This window comes from Ipomoea nil, unplaced genomic scaffold (assembly GCF_001879475.1).
Source record: "Ipomoea nil cultivar Tokyo-kokei standard unplaced genomic scaffold, Asagao_1.1 scaffold1421, whole genome shotgun sequence".
NCBI classification, from domain to species: Eukaryota; Viridiplantae; Streptophyta; class Magnoliopsida; order Solanales; family Convolvulaceae; genus Ipomoea; species Ipomoea nil.
Genome location: NW_017617849.1, coordinates 152929 through 173928, shown reverse-complemented (window position 1 = coordinate 173928; position 21000 = coordinate 152929). Strand labels below are relative to the sequence as shown.

General features: G+C 35.8%; 1 protein-coding gene and 1 long non-coding RNA gene across 3 annotated transcripts; both read left to right on the top strand.

Moving 5' to 3' along the window:
* Positions 1-1557: 1557 nt before the first annotated feature.
* On the top strand, positions 1558-2474 carry LOC109187585. Its single transcript, XR_002055282.1, has 2 exons — positions 1558-1632; positions 2161-2474. It is a non-coding gene; the product is annotated as an uncharacterized LOC109187585 (long non-coding RNA).
* A 4012-nt stretch (positions 2475-6486) lies between these two features.
* Positions 6487-15139, top strand: LOC109188173 (enhancer of mRNA-decapping protein 4-like). Of its 2 annotated transcripts, XR_002055362.1 has the most exons (13): positions 6487-7552; positions 8179-8228; positions 8312-8468; positions 8550-8768; positions 9266-9394; positions 9855-11438; positions 11596-11943; positions 12152-12271; positions 12602-12772; positions 13086-13232; positions 13317-13442; positions 14544-14961; positions 15015-15139. XR_002055362.1 is itself a non-coding variant. In XM_019338731.1 (12 exons), the coding sequence occupies exons 1-12, from the start codon at positions 6713-6715 to the stop codon at positions 14850-14852; spliced, it is 4200 nt and encodes a 1399-aa protein (XP_019194276.1). In that variant the 5' UTR covers positions 6487-6712; the 3' UTR covers positions 14853-15075. The 2 variants fall into 2 exon arrangements, 1 of the variants encoding a protein (XP_019194276.1); XM_019338731.1 differs by having other exon boundaries at positions 14544-15075.
* Positions 15140-21000: the final 5861 nt, after the last annotated feature.

The window sequence follows — 21000 nt, the reverse complement described above, 5'->3', positions numbered from 1 at the left end:
ATAAAAAACAAATAGGGTAGAGACAAATTTCCAATTTATTAGACATTATTGAAAACTTCTTTATATACGACATTTGTAGTCGTATTTTTAGATTTTACATTTTCATCACAGATAAGTATTTTTAAACCCTTTGGATTACTAACTCTTGACGCTGCTTTATTATAATGATTGATGGTTCCCCAAAAAAACATCCAAAAATTAAAACAACCACACAAAGGTGGACAATTGTCTGCTGAAATATATCAAATATTAGGAACTTAGGAACCATTTAGTGAGCAGTCACAGCCTTGGCCTTCTTAAGCTTGTTGGAAGAAGAAAACTGGTCCAACATGGATCTCTTCACAACAGAAGCTTCTGCAGTTTCACTCTCTGCCATTTGGGACTGCTGGACACTATTAGGGCTGTTCACTTCATTTTCCCCATTTGAAGCTTCCTATAAATAGAAAAAAATGATTAAAATTTAAAATCTCACATAAAGACTAAAAAATAGTGAAGTAAATAAAATTACCTGATCAGATTCCTCTTCCTCCTCGTCATCCTCATCAATCATTTTCGAGATTAAATCTTTTTCTTGTTTGTCCTTAATTTTGGAACAGTGGGTAGATATTAATGTCTCATACCTTAAAATCCTAGTCACAGTATATGCTGGATTGGCTCCCTTCATTTGGCTCATTTTCAGTGATATCTTAAATATCATTGGCATTCCAATTAATGACTCCAATTCCTTTGGAATGTCAGAAACCTACAACAAAGTTTATCTTCCTTTTTTTAAGTGTAATATTTTTTAGGCTTAAAAATTTGATTGAAGGGTTTTGTTTTTTATTAACTGTTCAGTATATAGAAGTGCTTTTGTGTGGCATCTATGTTTGTTATCATACTCCATCAGACTTTTTTTTTTTAAACATTCTATATTTTAATATTAGATAAATATAAGATTCCTGGTTTTTAATATAAGATTGAACCTGTAAATAGTAAGTTTGAGTTTCAAAAGCTTTCTATAACATCCAAAATTGTCAGTTAGAAGCTTTTCGTGTTTGTTATCTTCTTTTAGTCCGTTTTAGCTCTTAAATATAAGTGTTTATAAATTTTTAGTTCTTTTAGACTGTTTTACCTCTTAACACAAATGTTTTTCTCACAGCTTCTTAATGAAGAGTCGTTTGATTAATCATGGGGTAAAATGACTTATCTAAAGTATGATATTCAAAAACTGCAACTTAACTTCTAATCTGTCAATTTTGATGAAAAGAAGAATGTTTTTCAAACAATGATGCATGCACCCCAAAAAAAGTTCATGAACTTAACAGAATAAAGTTACCAATGTCCAGTAGGATTAGAACGAAATGTCTAGTAAGGACTACCCACAGCAAAACATCACATAGATGGCTGGAAAGCATTCTTCTTTTCATCAAAATCGACGTACTGTTTCTGTATTTACTATTTACTATATAAAATCGAAAAACCTATATTGCCTTGCACATGTGCAATTTACATTATTAATTATGCCTTTCATTCAACTATGCATTTTATTCAATTATATAACGTTCTTTTATTATATGCAGGATGTGTGTCTTTGAAGTAATAGGATATTGGGTTAAAAAATGAGAGTTCGCTATGGTATCCAGAGCAACCCAGGTAAATGTTACTCAGTAACTTATTCCAATGGAATTAAAAATCACCAACCTAAACCATGAACCCTAAACCCCGGAACATAAAAATCACCAACCTGCAAAAATTGTATAATATTTAGCCAAAACAGAAACTTTTTTGTTAGGGTAAAATCAAGTATGCTTACCAAATTGTGAAATCCCTTATGCCTCTTTAGGACTGTTTGTACTGCATTATCCATCTTGCTTGCTTGCAACTGAAAACTTTTTGTGATTCATGCTTGTAAATAAAATCTTATATATTTATATATACATACCACTTTCTGTCATATATTTTCATAGCAACAATATAGGTTAGCTGTGTGTATTTGCATTGAAAATTACAACTGCCTCACTGGTTTCCATCTGATGAAATAATCTTTGTATATGAAAATAACTAAACAAAAAGGCAAATGATGAATACTACCGTTTGATGCCTAAGCCATAAGCATGTAACTGTCAGTTACTATTTCACTTCTAAAACTCACAGCATTGTGCTAAGTGTGTGTATACAAAGATTTAACAAATGTGCAGGTGTTCTCAATTCTAAGCCTCACCTTAATCTTCAAGCAACTGTGTTGTTCCTCTTCAACAGCAATATGCATAGATGGCATGGTATCTTCACACAGATTTTGGTTCTTCGTTTCTAATTTGCGGGTGGTTCAAACCAGGGAGATGGTGAACTTGGGGGTGAATATTGATATGAAGGAGCTTTATATAGAGGCTGAAATTTGTTCTCCAATTTTGAATATTGTCTTGGAACTATGAATCTTGCTGGAAACGTTTGAAGACCCAAGACTACATTAAAGAGATTGTTTTTTCGAAGCATTTTATGTATGTGTATATCTATATATATATATATATATATATATATATATATATATATATATATATATATATATATATATATATATATATATATGTAAATAAATGTAGATTATAGGTTAGTTTCTCAATGTAATTAGAAGTCTTTCATTATTAAAAGTGTAATTACATTGGTAATTGACAATCTTAGCCGGCAGTATCACATTGAAAAGCGTAAGGCAATGTGAACACAATTAATTAGACTGATTGTGTTATCTATCATTAAAACGACGCCGAATTCTTTAGGCGGGAAGATGTTTTAGGTAGAAACTTAGTGCTTTATTATAATGATAGATCTTAGGAGTTTTACCCATTTTTTTTGTCGCACGACTATAGTAACACTATTAAGATTGATTCATAATTTTTAAACATTGCAATTTCAATGTATGATTATTATTTTTGTTGCAAAAATATTCTTCCGGCGCATTTACGTTAATTTCTTATCGGAGAAAAAATTTTCCCTTTCAAGTAGGGTTAAAATGGACATTTGCATTGTTGGCCGTTGTTGACATGTTATTTTGCTGACCAAAGTGTGAAAAATTATTATTATTATTTTCAATCTTAAATGACAAGCATCTCTTGAATTGGACCCATCTACATAGTCAAACACTTAAAAAATAACATATTCAAATACCACACATCTACCATATCTCTTGAACTGGACATATTGTAATTAATTTTCATGCAATCGATAGTGAGATGTTATACATCAAATTTAGGTTAAAAAAAATGGATAGTTTTGTATCAAAGTTATATTTTTATTTTTTCTTCCTAAAAACCAAGGAATTGAAATACCCAAGGGATGAGATTCTAATTCCATGAAAATGAAATAATTGCAATTCCCTATAACCAAACCAAAGAATTTACTTTCCTTCGAAATTAAGTGGGAATTAAGTTGAAATGGAATTTTAATTCTCTCCAACCAAACGCCCTGTAGGAGACACTTATAATGCATATACGCCCAACTGGTTTCTAATTGGACAATTGCGACCGACCATACCGGCTCTTTACCAGGCAGAACTATGTAACCGATGAGACTTCCCGATTAGGCTGACCGGAATATTCACCTTCAAGACTTTGAAAGCGGGTTGCTTCGCTGCATGTTTAACCAAGTACAAAACCCTAGACACAATGTCTAATCACGTCCTATATGTCAATTTCTCTTAGGTCAAACACTTGGCAATGCCTCCTTGGCCGACCAACATACATCCACCACGTGGGGGACATGCCAGATCTTCGGCATGGGTCTCCAGACTCGCCTATATAAGGTGCATTTTGATGAATGTCTTAATTTAATGCTTTTTTCTTGCACATTTTTGTATTTTTTGCTTATTACTCATTATGTTATGAAGCCATGTTGGTCACTTATGGAATTATTGTGTGTTTTAGGTGATTTGACAAAAAAAAATGATGTTTTGAGTCATTCGATGAAGTATTTGATCAAGTCTTTGGAGCCACCTTAACATGAGAGCACAATTGAATGACCAAAGTAATGATTTTTGAAGTTTTGGGATGGACCATGGCGTGACCCGTCACCGAAGAGAGCACCAAAGCAATTGCCGAAGACCTTGGAGGCCTCCTCTGCTAGCCACGGGCGTGGGCACACCCATGGCTAGCAAGTAGAATGTTCTACCTTGTGGGTACGGGTATGGGCACGCCCTTGCCTGGACCTGTGCCTACAATACAATGGGCATGGTTATGCTGGGCACTAGCAAAGGCACACCCATGCCCCTGCATGTGCCCAACCTTTGCAACTTTTAAAAAGACATTTTGCCTTGTTTTGAGGAGAACCATTTAATTTCCACCCAAAAACACATCATTCATTTCCCTTTCATTCCCTAGTTATGTTTAGCTCTAAAATTGCTTGGATTATAGTAAATTTCTTGTTCCTTTCCATTTCTTATCTCAAGAATACTTTGCAATTTTGAATTTCAAGACTTCAATAAAGAAGTTTTCTTATTCATATTTCCCTTTACTTTTCATTTATGCTTTCAATTACTCATTTAATATTGTATATCTGTTGTTATATTATGACTAACTAAGTGTTTTGGAACTAGGATTTGGTTTGATTTATTGCTATTGATGTCTATATGTGTTATATTGCATAAAAGGGATTATTGGGTATTTTAGGGATTGTTGTGAAATTGTGTATACTTATTGGATCCAAATTATATGATTTATTTGGAGTGTGTTTGTTGCTACGAGAGTAGAACTTATACATTAGCCACACATTCACACACTTGATGCCCATTACGATAGTATTTCGGGTGTTAAGGATAATTTATGTCCCGTATTATTGTTTGAGTAACTTTGGGTTGAATTTCCACGAGAGTGGAGTTCAAGGTGAGGTTGCAAATCCAAATAGCTATGAGAGTGGTATTTAGACATTTATGTACATCTCACTTACCCTATGCCTTGTTTTAATTACATAATATTTAGTACAATATTTGGCATCTTAGCTTGAATCAACCAAATCCCGGTCCTTTGTTTTACTTGTCTAATTTTCTATTTGCTTAATCTTATCAACTCGACTCATTAACAATAGGCATAGCTTCTAAAAGGATAGTTTTAACTTGTGCTTAACTCCACTTTGTATCAATTCCTAACATTACAATAGTCATCTCCAATTGAATGATATCTAAACTTTATATTGTGATTTGATACTTGATGGATGTGTGAAATCGTCCTTATCACATTTATTACAAGTTGGGGTGGGAGGGGGTACTGTTTGAGAGTTTATGAACCCGGAATTGGCCGACCTGCCCAACTATGCTTCCAAATTATCGGTCAGATAAATACGCATTGACTTGGGCATACGGGAGTTAAACACATCAGACACTTTTAAGTATGTATATATTTAGACTAATAGCTCAATTAAAAGACAAAGTATTGGTCATATTAATTGTTCCATATGATATGACTTAGTAATAAATTGAATGATTACAACCTATTTAACTTGTTTAACTTATAAAAGGTGTTTACTTACCGCAACTTGAAGTTCGAAAAATAAGAAAATCTCACAAACCAAAAAAAGAAAACCTAATGCAATAAATAAGTAGATATATCGCTATCTACTTATTAACAATAATATATTGGGTAAAAAAACTACTCCGTATTACTTATTTTAATACATTTGAGTTGAGCGGGAAAACAAACCAATTCTATTAGAAAAATCTCTTGGACTTTTGTTAGTATAATAGATAGATAGATAATAGATAATAGATAATAGATAAGCGATAAGAGATACGTGTGAAAAATAACCAAAATAAAACTACAAGTAACATAGTTAAATCACTCAACACACTTAGCTATGGATTTATATAACACTTTTAAGATTGGTGTCAAGAATAATTAACCCAAATAATCCATGATCAACGTGTATAGCCAACCAAATTGTGTAAAATTTTGATTTTATGTAAATATGTGATGTTGTTTTCATTACTATTATCGTTTACTTTATCCATTTTATCTACAACCAACTCTTTTCTTGACCCCCCTCCACCCGTCAACTACCACCAATATATTATTAGTTCCCGTTTGAATTCATATTTTTTTTAAATAAAAATAACTTAAAAATTGTATGTTTTATAAATTTGTTTGAGTACTAATGACTCTATTACAATGTAGTATCTGTGCCATTAAATTACAAGATACTTGACATGTTTTATAAATTAGAAAGTAGTCGAATTTAAAGATTGTTTTTCTAATAATAAATGAAAATTGAATTTTTTTAAAAATCTAAAAATGAAAACTGATTTTTTTTTTGTTTTTTGTTTTTTTTTTTGTTTTTATCATCATAGTGAAGCACAAAAAGTCAATGTTATATCAAAATAAAATTGATTTTTTCTAAAAATGAAAGGTTCGAACCTAAAACTTTTCATTTGAAAATTGATAGCTATATTGCTCGACCACAAAGGATAAAATCTTATTTTCAATTGTTTTTTTTTTTTTTTTTTTTTTTTTTTGGGTTCAGAAAACTGGTACAGGGCGGTCTCCATTTTCCTCATCGTCATCATAGTAACGTTGTCCCAAAAAGACTGAAATCACCAAATACTCTTTTAAGTGTTTAATGGTGGACGCTCTTCTGCTTCCTAGCTTCCATCTCTGAGAATCTCCACGCTCTACCTATACATACACAAATCTATATACATATATACATATACGTAGGCCAAGAAAGTTAGAGTGTAATTGATCAGATCTAGGTGATGGCTTCCCCTGGAAATCTTAATCAACCAGGTGGAGGACCATTCGACGTGCCCAAATTCTTCAAGACATCGGCGCCGTCACCACCGCCGCCTGTGGCGGCGGCGGTAGCAGCCGCAAACCCTACTCCCCAAAACCCTAACTTCATTTCCTCCTCGCCTTTTCCTCCGCCGTCTGTTGCTTCCTATCCTCCCACCTCCGGGATGGAATATATTTACTCTTTTCCGCCTCAGACCTCCGCTCCATTCCCCCACCACCCCCAATTCCACCACCAGCACCTCCCTCCCTACACCGCCCCGCTTCTTCCTCAAGCCCAAGGGCTTCAGAGATCCATGTCTTTCCCCACCCCACCTCTTCAACCTCCGCCGGCGACTCCTCACCAGTTCCAGAACCCTAATGCTACCCCCAATCCAGGGGCTCGCCTCATGGCTCTGTTAGGTGCGCCGCCTTCCACTCTCGAAACTCCGCAACAGATAATGCCAGTGCCGCCCATTCACTCTGCCGCTTCCGGGTCGGACCCTTCCGAATTTCCATTGCCCCACGGTGCTCCCGGGTCTCTATCGGGTCCTCTGCCAGTGCGGATGCCCAGCAGTAAGCTGTGTATAGGGCGGCATTTGAGTGGCGACCACATTAGTTATGACATTGATGCTAGATTGCCTGGTGAGGTGCAGCCTCAACTCGAGGTTACTCCCATTACAAAGTATACTTCAGATCCTGGACTTGTTTTGGGCCGGCAAATTGCAGTCAATAAGACTTACATATGTTACGGATTGAAGTTGGGTGCTGTTCGGGTCCTTAACATCAATACTGCTCTCAGATCATTGCTAAAGGGCCTAGCGCAGGTTGGGTTCCCATTTGGATATTTGTCTTTTCTCCTTGATAATGGAATTTGTTAAACAACTTTGTGGTGTTGATATTCTCTTGCTTTTCTGTATCGTTTATATGGGCAATTTAACATATTATCCTTGTCTATCCACATTGCGAATGATTTATATTTTATTTTTGTAACCAGTTGATTATTGTTCATTCAAAATGACTACATGAAATAATTGAAGTATTGTAGGAGCAATTTAGTTTCAAGTACTTTAAACTCTTTGCCATGGTAGAAGAAAACAATGAAAGTTGGGAGATCTTTGACTTTCTGGGTGAACTTTAGGTCACCATAATTCATTTCCAGCTGCTAATTCTATGCCTGCAAATGGGTTTTGGTCCTTGTTTGCCAATTGTAATTGCTTTTTGAGGGCAATCTGACTTGCCCCATACCCGTGGCCTTGTACTTGTAGTCTGTGGTAGATGGCTAGGTAAAAACTTGATCATAATGAAAGAAAGGGGATATCTCAACTTGGTCAGCTGTTTTTCATCAAACATTAGTCAAATGGAACAACTCAGCTAGTATTTCAACCTTTCTGCATTGGCCAAAAGGAATAAGGTTCTATTGTATGTACCTAAAAGATGTATCTTCTTTCAGAGGGTCACGGACATGGCTTTCTTTGCAGAGGATGTTCATCTTTTGGCTAGGTACTAATCTCTAATGTTGCTCATAATATATATGTATGTATCTTTTAAATTTGTGTTGTCTTTCTAATTCACTTATTTCACAGTGCAAGTGTTGACGGGCGGGTTTATATATGGAAAATCACTGAGGGACCGGATGAGGAAGACAAGCAGCAAATAACTGGCAGGATGGTTACTGCTATTCAAGTTGTGGGAGAAGGAGAATCTTTTCATCCACGAGTTTGTTGGCATTGTCATAAACAAGTATTTTCTGATCTTTGCATTTTTACATAATTTTAGGTGATTCTATTTGAAGTCTTTTCATCCTGCTGCACTCTTATGCAGGAAATTCTTGTGGTTGGGGTTGGAAAGAGAATTTTGAGAATTGATACAACCAAAGTTGGAAAAGGCGAAGTATTTTCGGCTGAAGAACCACTGAGATGCCCATTTGATCGGTTGGTTGAAGGGGTTCAGCTTGTTGGTACTCATGATGGAGAAATTACTGACTTATCAATGTGCCAGTGGATGACCACTCGTCTCGTGTCTGCTTCAGTGGATGGCATGGTTGGTGAATGTTCTTCAAACTTCTTAAGATTTTTCACCTTTTTGCGCTAACAACTCAATGAAATAATTCCCACATGTTAAGGATGCGGATTTTTTGTTCCTTCACGGCTGTTTGTGTTTGCATCAATATCAAATCTCTTCCACATTCTGATTTGAGTTAATTCCGAATTTAGTGCTCTGACTGCAGGGTTGCTAGAATAAGAAAATTAGGGTTTTGTTTCCCTCGAGTGAAAACAATTGGTGCAATGGTTATGACTTTCCAATTTTACCCTCAATTGTAACCGTTTACACAGTGACAAGCTTATAGTGGATTACAATTGGAAATGATTCAATACTTAAGGGATAAATTTGGTAGCTTTAAAAGTCGAGGACTAAATTTGGAATTAACTCTTTAGATTTCATAATATACATCATTTTGTTTGTGCACTTTTGTTACTATGTTGAACCCCGGTTGATGTGTGTATGGCTTTTTTTTTCTTTTCTTTTTTTGTACACAGATCAAGATTTGGGATGACCGCAAGCCCATGCCACTTGCAGTACTAAGGCCATATGATGGTCAACCAGTTCATTCGGTTACATTTTTGGTTGCTCCAGAGCGCCCAGACCACATCATACTTATTACTGGGGTATATTCAATCAAAATGTCCTTTGGAGGCATTTATACACTGTGTGTGTGTGTGTATCTTATACTTTCTATATATATATATATATATATATATATATTGGGTAATGTTCCAGTGAGACCACCTCTTCCCGTGAGACCCTTTATAAATGCACACAAGCTATTACACGAATGCACACAGGGTAGATTGTGTGCATTCATGTTGGGCAAATTGCACACAATCTAGTCTGTGTGCATTCATGTAGTAAATTGTGTGCATTTATGAAGGGTCTCACAGGACTCACGGGAAGAGGTGGTCTCATTTGATTATTACTATATATATATATATATATATATATATATATATATATATATATATATATATATATATATCTACAAATACTGTTTTTTTGTCACTGCTAAGTTATCCCTGACTTTGTTGTTCTGCATTTGTATTGCAAATGACTTATTGAAGATGTTGACAGGGCCCACTGAACAGAGAACTGAAGGTATGGGTATCTACAAGTGAAGAAGGATGGTTGCTTCCCAGTGATGCTGAATCATGGCACTGTACACAGACATTGGAGTTGAAGAATTCAGGTGAAGCTCGAGTCGAAGAAGCATTTTTTAATCAAGTCATGGCTTTGTCTCAAGCAGGTCTATTTTTATTGGCAAATGCAAAAAAGAATGCCATATATGCAGTGCACCTAGAATATGGCCCTAATCCAGCATCAACACGGATGAATTACATAGCAGAATTCACAGTTACTATGCCAATATTGAGTTTTATTGGGACAAGTGATTTACTACCGCACGGGGAACAGGTTATTCAGGTGTATTGTGTGCAAACACAGGCTATTCAGCAGTATGCTTTGGACCTATCCCAGTGTTTGCCACCTCCACTGGAGACTGCCATGTTAGAGAAGTCAGAATCTAGTGCCTCACGCGAGGTTATTAGTATTGAAGGATTTGCTCAAAATGAGCACTCTGGAAGTAAACCAACGGAATTACCTATATCTAGTTCTGCACCCAAAATTCCTGTGCATGATGGTGGTTCTGAGAGTGTGCCTACAGTGAGGAATCCTGTTGGTTCTGCTTCTATTGAGATAGCTACGCCACAGGAGTTCAGTTCTAGCATGGAAAACAAACCGGCTACTAGCTCCATTGTAAATGCCAATGCTGATATTCTTCCCATTGCATCACCTCCTCTTCCTTTGAGTCCTAGATTGTCTCAGAAGCTTTCTAGTTTTAGAAGCCCATCAAACAGCTCTGAACCTGGTCCTTCTCTTAATCATCGTGGTGGAGATCCAATTGTTGAATATTCAGTTGACAGACAAATGGATGCCATTCATGCAAATTTGTCTGATGCAGCTTCTCTGGATGATGATGAAAACAAGGTTTCTCATGAGGAGGTTTCCTCAGGTCTCAATAATCCTATCAAATTCAAACATCCCACTCATCTGGTTACTCCTTCAGAGATTTTGATGGCTACAAATCAGCAGAAGAATGATGGAGAAAAGAACATACAAGATGTTGTAATCAACAATGAAGCACGCAACATGGAGGTTGAAGTTAAGGTTGTGGGTGAATCAATATCTAGTCAGAATAATGACACTCGAGAAGAACTTCACGTTAATGTCTCAAATAAGAAGGAGAAATCCTTTTGCTCTCAAGCCTCTGATCTTGGAATGGAGATGGCTCGAGAGTGCCATGATGTTTCACCTGAAACCTATATTGTTGAAGATTCTAAGCAAATTCATAGTGCTAATGGAGGTGAAGAACTGGCCCAACCATCAAATGATCAAGAGGAAGATTGCAATTCTACCAAAGATGTCCCCAGAAAGGAGTTAAACTCAACTAACCCAGTTCCTGTTCAACAGCCACCCGCACCTACTACGAAGGGGAAAAAGCAGAAGGGGAAAAGTTCTCAAGGATCTGGTCCATCATCATTATCACCTGGTGTTGTCAATCCAACTGATTCTCACAATGAAGCAGATGTCATCTCAAGTATCCCCTCGATGGAAGCTGCATCTACACAAATTTCATCCATGCATGAGATGCTGAATCAGGTGCTTGCTTGGTTACTAAATACTAATACCCTAAAGCATTCTTCCTGTCTACATTTCTGTGTTTGTGTCTGTGTATTGATTTGTGATGAGTGAAGTCTTGTGAACTTTATATTTAATGCTGTTTTCTTTTTCAATCTTGCCATTTCTTTTCGTGTAGCTCATCTCCATGCAAAAAGAAACACAAAAGCAGATGGGGATGTTGGTTGCTGTTCCAGTTACCAAAGAGGGAAAAAGGCTTGAGACAGTCTTGGGACGCCAGATGGAGAAAGTTGCTAAGGCCAATGCTGATGCTTTATGGGCTCGCCTTCAAGAAGAAAGTGTTAGGCAGGAAAAATTATTGCGTGAGCGTACTCAACAGATAACAAATTTGATCTCAAACAGCCTAAACAAGGACCTTCCAGTGTTGGTGGAAAAACTTGTGAAGAAAGAGTTAGGTGCCATTGGGCAAACTGTTGCACGGAGTATTGAGAAAACAGTATCAGTGTCTATTTCAGAAACTTTGCAGGTTGGTATAAATGGAGTTTCAGTTGCAAAATACATGTGATAATCTAAGAGGCTGTTGTGCAGTGTGCTTTTCAACATAACTTTGATTAATGGACTTTTTATTTTTGTTTTGTTCCTATCATATACCAGCCTTGACATTTTGGTCACTTATGGACATCCTAGCCTTGAACATACACATTTCATATTTTAATTCTTTCTTTATTATTCAGAAAGGAGTTGGTGACAAGGCTGTGAGCCAGCTAGAGAAATCAGTCAATTCCAAACTTGAAGTTACTGTTGCAAGACAAATCCAAGCACAGTTTCAGACTTCTGGAAAACAAGCTCTCCAGGTAAGCATAAATATTAGATGGCCTTTTGAATTTCTTAAAAAAATTACCAGTACTTGTTAAGGATGCATAGCATAAAAATTACTGTTGAAATGAATGGAAGTTGTGGACTTGCAAGTGGGGAATTTTCTTTTTCAGTTTCTCCTTTTTTCTGCTTGTTTATGTGTGAGCCTTACAGCCTAGTAGTGGCTCACTTTGACATCGAAATATGTTTGATTGAAGACTGGTTTGAGAGCCATCATTTCTTTAAGTTAGTTTTGCAATCTTCTGGTTGTGGCCAAAGGGGGGCAGCCTTCTGACTTTGTTGTTATCATATTCTATTGTGTCATGCAGGAGAATCTGAAATCTATTCTTGAAGCCTCGCTTGTCCCTGCTTTTGAAATGTCATGCAAGGCAATGTTTGAGCAAGTGGATGCTACATTTCAAAAGGGAATGGCTGAACATTCCGCTGCTGCTCAGCAACAGTTTGAGTCAATGCATTCACCACTGGCTCTTGCTTTAAGGGTACATTGCCTGGCTACTAGCTTTGTTATTACTACTGCTCCTTTTATGTTGTAATTGATTTTTAAAGATTTTTTTTAAAAATCCTTTTGGTTTGCCTATTCTGTGAGGTGAGTTTAATGTCATCTTACCCATCTACATTTTCTATGATTTCATAACTTTTTGTCAGTTTCCTTTCACTCACTGCCAGCAATTGGAAGTTCATTTTTGTTAAGATAATAAGATCCATCTTTCTAAACTTTATAGTGGTTCTAATATTACTTGAATCCATCATGAATTTGTATTCTTTATGTGGACTAATTTAATCAAGTTTCAGGATGCCATCAATTCGGCATCATCAGTGACACAAACCCTAAGTGGTGAGCTGGCTGATGGTCAAAGAAAGTTGCTTGCTCTAGCAAATTCTAAAGCCGCAAATCCAACTGTCAACCCATTGAATAATGGGCCCTTGCTCCAAGAGAAGGTTTTTTACTAAACTCTGGATACTTTTGCTGGAATTTCTTCTCTGTGCTAAATGTACTGGTTCTGTTTGGGATGTTTGAAACAGTTTGAAGCACCCGTGGATCCAACCAAAGAGTTATCTAGATTGTTGGTGGAGAGGAAATATGAGGAGGCCTTCACTGCAGCCTTGCAGATCAGTGATGTGAACATTGTATCCTGGCTATGCTCTCAGGTATGCTTTCTGCTGTGGTTGCTGATGTAGTTGATTATAGGATTGAAATGGATTATTTTTTTTTTTTAATTGTGTAATTGGCCTTGTCAAGAAATTTCACCTTCATTTATGCTCCATTATCTCGTTTTAAAAAATATATTAAAGGAAACTGTTTTACAGGGAAAAACTTCCATTGTTCAGTAACTTCAGTCAGTATTATTGGAAAAATGTTTATGGTATTCACTTACTAGAAAAACTCAATACAAAAGGGATGTAAAATCTTTCCTAACACTAGAATATGCTTTGCATAAAAAGTTATGAGCAACATGGTCACTGTGGCATTATCTATGGTTTCTGAAATTTCCATATTTTTGTCAAAACCAAAAGCTTCCCAGTTCTTTATTCTTCTCTATATCATATTCTTCTACAGTTCTACATGTCTCTTGCTACAAACAAAACATGGCCCTTTCTTTTACTCCGTGTATTCTCTTTAACTGCTGCTTTCTCCTTAATCTCTTGTTTTGATTAACTATATAATTAATTTATTGGACTCAAAAAGATGAGTAGGAAACAGAGGTTGCTGGCCCTATTCTGTTAGCAGAGGGAGAGTGTGAGAGAGGAAAATGAAGAAAGAAAAGAAGAAAAAGTTTGATGGTAGAGAGAAAATGAGAGGAGGGAATGTGAGAGTTGGAAAAGAATAAAGAAGAGAGAGAGGCTAATGGCTGTGGATTAGTGCTTCTCCAAGAGTTTGGAGATGGAAGGTTCTAAACATTTGTTATATTTTATACGACAACTTTTGGAATAAAAATTTAAAAAAAAAACACATGAAATACGTTTTCCATGAGTTTTGATTTGTTCAACTGTTTTCCCCATGGAGGTGTAACAATGAGTGTTCTGGTAAAATGATGCGAATGTATTTCAGTTCAGTGTTTGTCTTGAATCCTAACACAAATTTACTCTGTTTTACATGAAGTGAAGGGGCTGTTTCTCAGTCCATCAGTTTTTTATAACTTTACATTGTAGATTAGAACTGTACTGCTTCACATAACATTTAGTTTGGGTGTGTTGAGCCCTTCTCCCTCCCGTTTTCAGTTAGGGTTTATGTTGATTCACTTCTTTCAGGTTGATATGCCTGGGATCTTATCAATGAACCCTCTCCCATTGAGTCAAGGAGTATTCCTCTCACTACTTCAACAGTTAGCTTGCGACATTAGCAAAGAGACAACCCGGAAACTGTCATGGATGAGAGACGTGGTATCCGCCCTAAACCCAAACGATCCGATGATTGCAATGCACGTCCGTCCTATCTTCGAGCAAGTGTATCAGATACTAAACCATCATCGGAATCTTCCCACCACGAGCGGTGCCGACCAGTCCAGCATCCGCCTGATCATGCATGTTATCAACTCAATGTTAATGAGCCCTAAATGATTGAGTTGTGGAGCACACAGAAGTAAGTCTGTACAAAGTTCTAGGGATTTTATATTACTTTCATGTAGAGCGAGCTAATTTCGGTCTGTAGAATTGGAGTTTATAGCAGTTCTTAATATTCATTTTTCTTTAAGAGTGTGTAGCAGCTTGGGGATGTTCAAGTTTTTGTTAGTTTTGGATTACTCCATTTATTAAATGAAATTTTGAGTTTATTTCTGATTTAGTCTTTGATTATGGTTGTAGTATGTTCATGTCATCGTGATACTGATATCTTAGGGTTGAAAATTAAATTATTATCTCGTCAATGCTATAACTATTTGGGATTAAATTATTAATTGAAGATTAACTCTGAAACTTTGCAGCGTTGTATGTTACGTTCGTTGCCTTACAATTTTTAGCTTATCCTAGTAGCACTTGGTAAGCAATAAATTTAAACTGACACATGAGTAGCTATCCGGAATAAATCGCGGGAAATTATTCCAAATAATTTAGGAAAAGAGTTAAATGCACCTTCTAACTTTGTATAAGAAGTCATTTAGGTACTCAAACTGTGAAAGTTATAATTATACACATTAACATATTAATTTAGTACATCAAAATTCTAAATGTGATCTGTTATAACAGGTCAACAGAGCTCCGATGACATTTCGACAAGGGATTGACCAGCAAATCGTCGGAAAAGGCGACCGGTGCCACTGACCTACTATAACAGGTCAAAATTAGGGTTGTCGGTCTTGATACACTAAATTAATATGTTAACGTGTTTAATTACAACTTTCAAAAGTTTGGGAGACAGTTAGTAGTAGTGACCAGCAAATCGCCGGAAAAAGCGACCGGTGTTGCTGACCTGCTATAACAGGTCACAATTAGGGTTGTGGGTCTTGATATACTAAATTAATATGTTAATGTGTTTAATTGTAACTTTCAAAAGTTCGAGGGACAAAGTAGTAGTAAAATAATAAGGACAAAGTTATGATTTGTCGTGGAATTTAGATTGGGGGACCTAGGAATTGCAATTTCATGGTTGGAAGGATTTGCAATTTCCATCCTACCAAATGCCCCATTAGGAGATATTTGGTTGGATGGAAAAGTTTTTTCTTAAAGTGAAGAAAAATGTTATTTTGTTATGTTTGGTTCATGAAATTTATTTTCTATTAGAAAATAAATTCTTCAAATTTGAGGAAAACAAAAATCCTTGGTTGGACATGGTATTTTGTTTTCCGGAAGATGGGAAATAAAAATGATATGGTTTTATTATTTTACCCTTACTTTCTTTCTTAATTATATTACTCTTATTAATTTGTATGTGCATATAGGTCTTTATATTATTCCTTATTTTTTGCAATTCTAAATCTAACCAAACAATAAAATTAGTATTCCCAGTAATTTTTTTCCACCAACCAAACATTGAAATTTATTTCCATAGTAATTGTTTTTCTATGGAATTTCAATTCTATTCCCTTAAAATATTTTTCGTGAACCAAACGGGCCCTTATATTTAAAAAAAAAAAATTAGAAAAAGGCCCTTAGGGTTAAAATATACACTATTGATGCATCATTTGTAACATTATTTACTCTTTTATATGTTTATAATATTTGTTCTATATATTCATAAAACTTATATTATAGGTGTATACAACACTACATAAAAGAAAATATTGAAACATTTACGAATTTAGCTAGAAATTAAATGCACACACTTTAAATACGCATTGATTTACCTAATTGATCTGATTTTGCAATATTTTTACATAAAGATTTGTACACACGTGATTTTCATTTGTTATTTTTTTTTCTTTTGATAATATTGATTTGTCAAAAGTTTTGTCATTTCACCAAGTTGAGAATAGAGAATTCAAAATTATACTAAAAAAAGTATTTAGAAATCTTTGTGTAGCACTCAGCAATATATAAAATTGTATACATTATATTATATGAAATAATGATGGTGACTGCGTACCCTTTCCACTGGCAAGTACTCATTCTCTAGCCAGTTACCACCATTGTTGCTTCCCTTGCTTGCGTACACTCAACCGTACCCTTCTTACTACTTCCCAGGCCAAGAAATTAAGAGCGAAATTAAACCATCCAGGAAAATTACAATAAGCCATCACAAATTGAAGAGCCAATAATTCAAAAAGAGGGAGTTGGAGTACATTTACTCGTTAGTTGTATCATATCAGATCATATCATAAAGTAGATTTTGTGAATAGACAATTCAGAGGGTGAGTGATGGGCGTCCAAACAGGAAGAGGAGATGATCAACAACCATTGATGATGGGGGCTTGCTATGTTGGTCAACATGACCAGGTTTGTCTTTTTGTCTCTTTTCAATTCATCTTATTTGATTCTTATTCGAGATTAATAATTTCTTATAAAGTCTCATGTCTATGTTACTAGATTAGGAGGTTCTCCACAATTTCTGTTTTTGGAGTTTAACATTACCGATATTAGATGGTGCTAGGAGCGTTGTAGTGTCAGTCTCCCAGGATAAAATGAATCACGACCTTAAGTTTGAGCGCTCAAACAAAAGGTCTGGCGAATTAAAACAATAGGCGATCACTCCGTACAATTTACAGAATTGTTTGGCATAATTTTCTTTGAAGAAAACGATTTTGAGAGAGGAAAAGAGAAAACAAAGGTTTTGAGAGCTCAAAATTAGTAGCCAAAAACAATTCTGTCTAACATCAAGTATTTATAGGAGAATGGAGAGTTAATAGCATTAATAATGACATTAACATCTGAACATAACAATTTTAATATCGAGTTTAACACAACTATTTTGACCGTTAATTCTTAAAAATGAATTAGAATTAATTGGAAATTGAGGAGAAGAGAAAACAAAGATTTTGAGAGTTCTTTAATATGGAAGTTATGACCGTTAATTTTTAAAAATAAATTAGAATTAATTCGAAATTAATTCTTACGAATAAGAATTAACACTTTCAGAGCGGTACTCCGAAAAGTAGTTCGAGTATTACCCACGGGTCAAACCGAATAGTCAATAGTCTGAATGGTGACGGGTGACTATTTATTCAATGTTCTGAATGGTAAAACAAATTTGATTTGCATCCCCTGCGCCCGAAAGAGAGCCCTTAAAAGGCTCTTGTATATATAGTGGTGCAAACCCACTTCCCAAACCAATGTGGGACAAGTGCTTTTACAAAGCCTTTTCACTTTCATTTTCCAAGTCAAATGGGTCTACTTTCATAATCAACACATTAACTCATTATCCGTTTTTAGCGTAAAATATATAAATCTCTTTGCCTTACTACAAAGAACCCGAATCAACTTCGACACGATTCAAATTGGAAGTAGACCCCACATATATTTGTACTACAAAATAACCACTTTCTATTTTATTTTATGCTAAAAATTTCAACAATCCTCCACATGAATGAAAATTGATTTTCAGGATGTGGAAAAATGACACGATTACACGAATATGCGCAACAGTCGATCCATGCATAGCATAGGTAGGTTTTTACCCTTTGAACCCGTGTCTTGTGAAGATATATTTACTCTATTGGCTGTTTGGTAGATCACGATGTTTTTAAACCGACTACAATTTGTGTAGACGTTGACATATCCCACATAGGAACCTTTCAACCTTTATTCAGTTCTCATGGGAGTGCGCGTTTTAATTATGGGTCATCGTTCCTGGTTCTGCGAGAGCTTCTAAAGAATTGAGCCAAATCAATTCTCCTTTGAAGCGACCCTACTTCTCTCTTACATAAGTGATTCTTTTTTGAGTATCCTGAATATTCACACATGTCAACCGACATAACGATATTCGAATCATTAAAGCATCAACATGCTAGTCTCGTGCGGGAGTGACTGTTCTAACGAGGAATGGTAGGGACACAGTTCCAGTAAGCGCTAGACGCTAGTCGGGCGGTAGAGTAGCGCCTAGGCGGCTAACTTAAAAAAAAAAAAATAATCGTACACGTGTGTGGGTTTATGTCATACATATAATATAATATAATATAATATAAGATTTTAAAAAATTAACAAGGGCGACTCGGCTGAGTTAACTCGGCTTAATTGGACGAGTTACCTCAGACGAAATTTGCCGAGTTGTGCGCCTAGGGGTAATTTGCCTTGGCCTAAGGGTGCGTAACGCCTAGGCTGATTTTTTGCAACAGTGAGTATGGGGTCCGAGACCTCCATAGTGGCACGCTTCATTCCATTTTATAGTTATCCCCATTTAATTAAATGTAGGTACATTTATTTTAATTAATTTTCATTACAATTATAAATTATAATTCAAATAAATAAAGAAATAGTTAAAATATAGGATAGTAAAATAGTGGTTCACAAAAAAACCAAAAAAAAAAGAAGCTAAAATCAATGGGGAGAATGATTTTTGTAATTGAGAGGGATAGTGAATGTTGGGGCCTACAAAAAATTAGAAAAAAATCTCAACTATTGAAGATGCTTTAAGGGCAACCGCAATAGAAGTTTTTGGGTAAATTTTTGAGATTGTAATGCTTACATGGAGGAAAGAGATAGATGAGAGAAGAAAATATGCAAAGACATGATATTTGTCTCTAAAGTGGGACCCACTTAAAAAAAAAAAAAACTCTCTCTAATTACGCTCAGTTAAGCGAGTGCATTCTACACGACTAATGGACACTTTAATATGCATTTGTTCCTTCTTCTTTTTTTCAAATTTTATTTTTCAATTTTTTTTATTTTTATTTTTTTTTTACCTTTTTTCTCTATTTTATACATAATCACACCTGTAAAAACTCTTTAAAAAATTATGTCAATTTATGATGCATCTACAAAAATCAACCCAATAGTTAATAATTCTGTGCTGAGTAGAGGTTGGGTCCTGCAGTCTGCAGATCGAAAGAGACACCCATATGCAAATCCTGACACACACTGCAATGGATCGGAAGATGACAAAATTGACAAACTCTTTTTGTCCTTAAATCTAGCGTTCGGTTTTTAAGTCCCTACATTGAGTAAATGAGTAGTAGTGTATTTTTTTTTTCTTCTTAAACAATTAAATGAAATTGACTACTCTTTTTTTGAGAAATTGAAATGAGCAAATACCATTTTTGTCTCTTCATATTTTTCTTTTATTATTTTTATGATTTTAACTGGTTTAATTGATTTAGGACTTTACTACAAATTGGTTGAAAAATATTATTACTAAAAAATCAGAGGTTACCTAAAGTTATAAACCAATTAAACCGATTGAAACCGAAAAACTAATAAAAGAAAAATATGAAAAGACAAAAATGCCCTTACTAAAAATAGGAAAGGTGATGACAAGGACTAAAAGTGTCCAAAAAATAATAGTATAGGGATGTTAAATGGCAAAAACGATAGTCTGGAACTAAATTTGGAATTGCCACCAAAGACAAGAGACCTCTGGTGGAATTAACTCATTCCAAATAATATTGTGTACCAAAGTTCCTCTGGGTTGGCTTGATGAATGTTACGCAAACAGAATCAATCAATTCAGAAGAGAGAGGTTACAATCCTAGAGTCCTATAGGAAACAACTAACATAATAGTCTCCCACATAATAGGTTAGGTAGAGCTAAACAAGTTATCACCACACATGTGATAGGTGTACATTATATTATTACTAACATGCCTCCTCAAGCACAAGGTTGTAGAGACACAACATTGAGCTTGTCTCGAAGCACTTGAAACCGGGCAAAGAACTGTTCACCCGTTCCTCGAGTTTTGCGGCGAGTGCGCATGGCATGCCCCTGTTGGTGATTTTGACCCTGGTTAGCCTGGGTCATGGTGCATGGAGCGGCTTCCTCCAAAGCTAAGGGTGCTGGTTCCTGCGCCAGGGGAGGTTCCTCATGTACCGGTGTGGACTGAGAATGGACCACTACGGGAGTACGGGCACGGACCCCCATGGCAGGTTGCCGCACGCGATTGTTCCTGCAAGCTGTGTGGAAAAGGGGAAGACGGATTCATCGAACCGGACATGACGGCAGATAAAGGTCTTCCTAGTGGTTAGTTCTATGCAACGGTATCCCCTAAATGAAACTAGGTAACCTAAAAAGACACAGGGTGCCGACCGAAACTCTATCTTGTGCCGATTGTATGGCCTTAGATAGGGATAACACCGGCACCCAAAGACGCGAAAACACGTGTATGTTGGTGGGGTTTGGTACAGA

Excerpts from the sequence above, each read along its gene's own strand:
- LOC109188173 (XM_019338731.1), top strand. The coding sequence starts at position 6,713 with ATGGCTTCCCCTGGAAATCTTAATCAACCAGGTGGAGGACCATTCGAC. Across the intron at positions 9,395-9,854 it reads ACATCATACTTATTACTGGG|GGCCCACTGAACAGAGAACT; the intron begins GTATATTCAATC and ends AGATGTTGACAG. Across the intron at positions 12,272-12,601 it reads CTGGAAAACAAGCTCTCCAG|GAGAATCTGAAATCTATTCT; the intron begins GTAAGCATAAAT and ends TGTGTCATGCAG.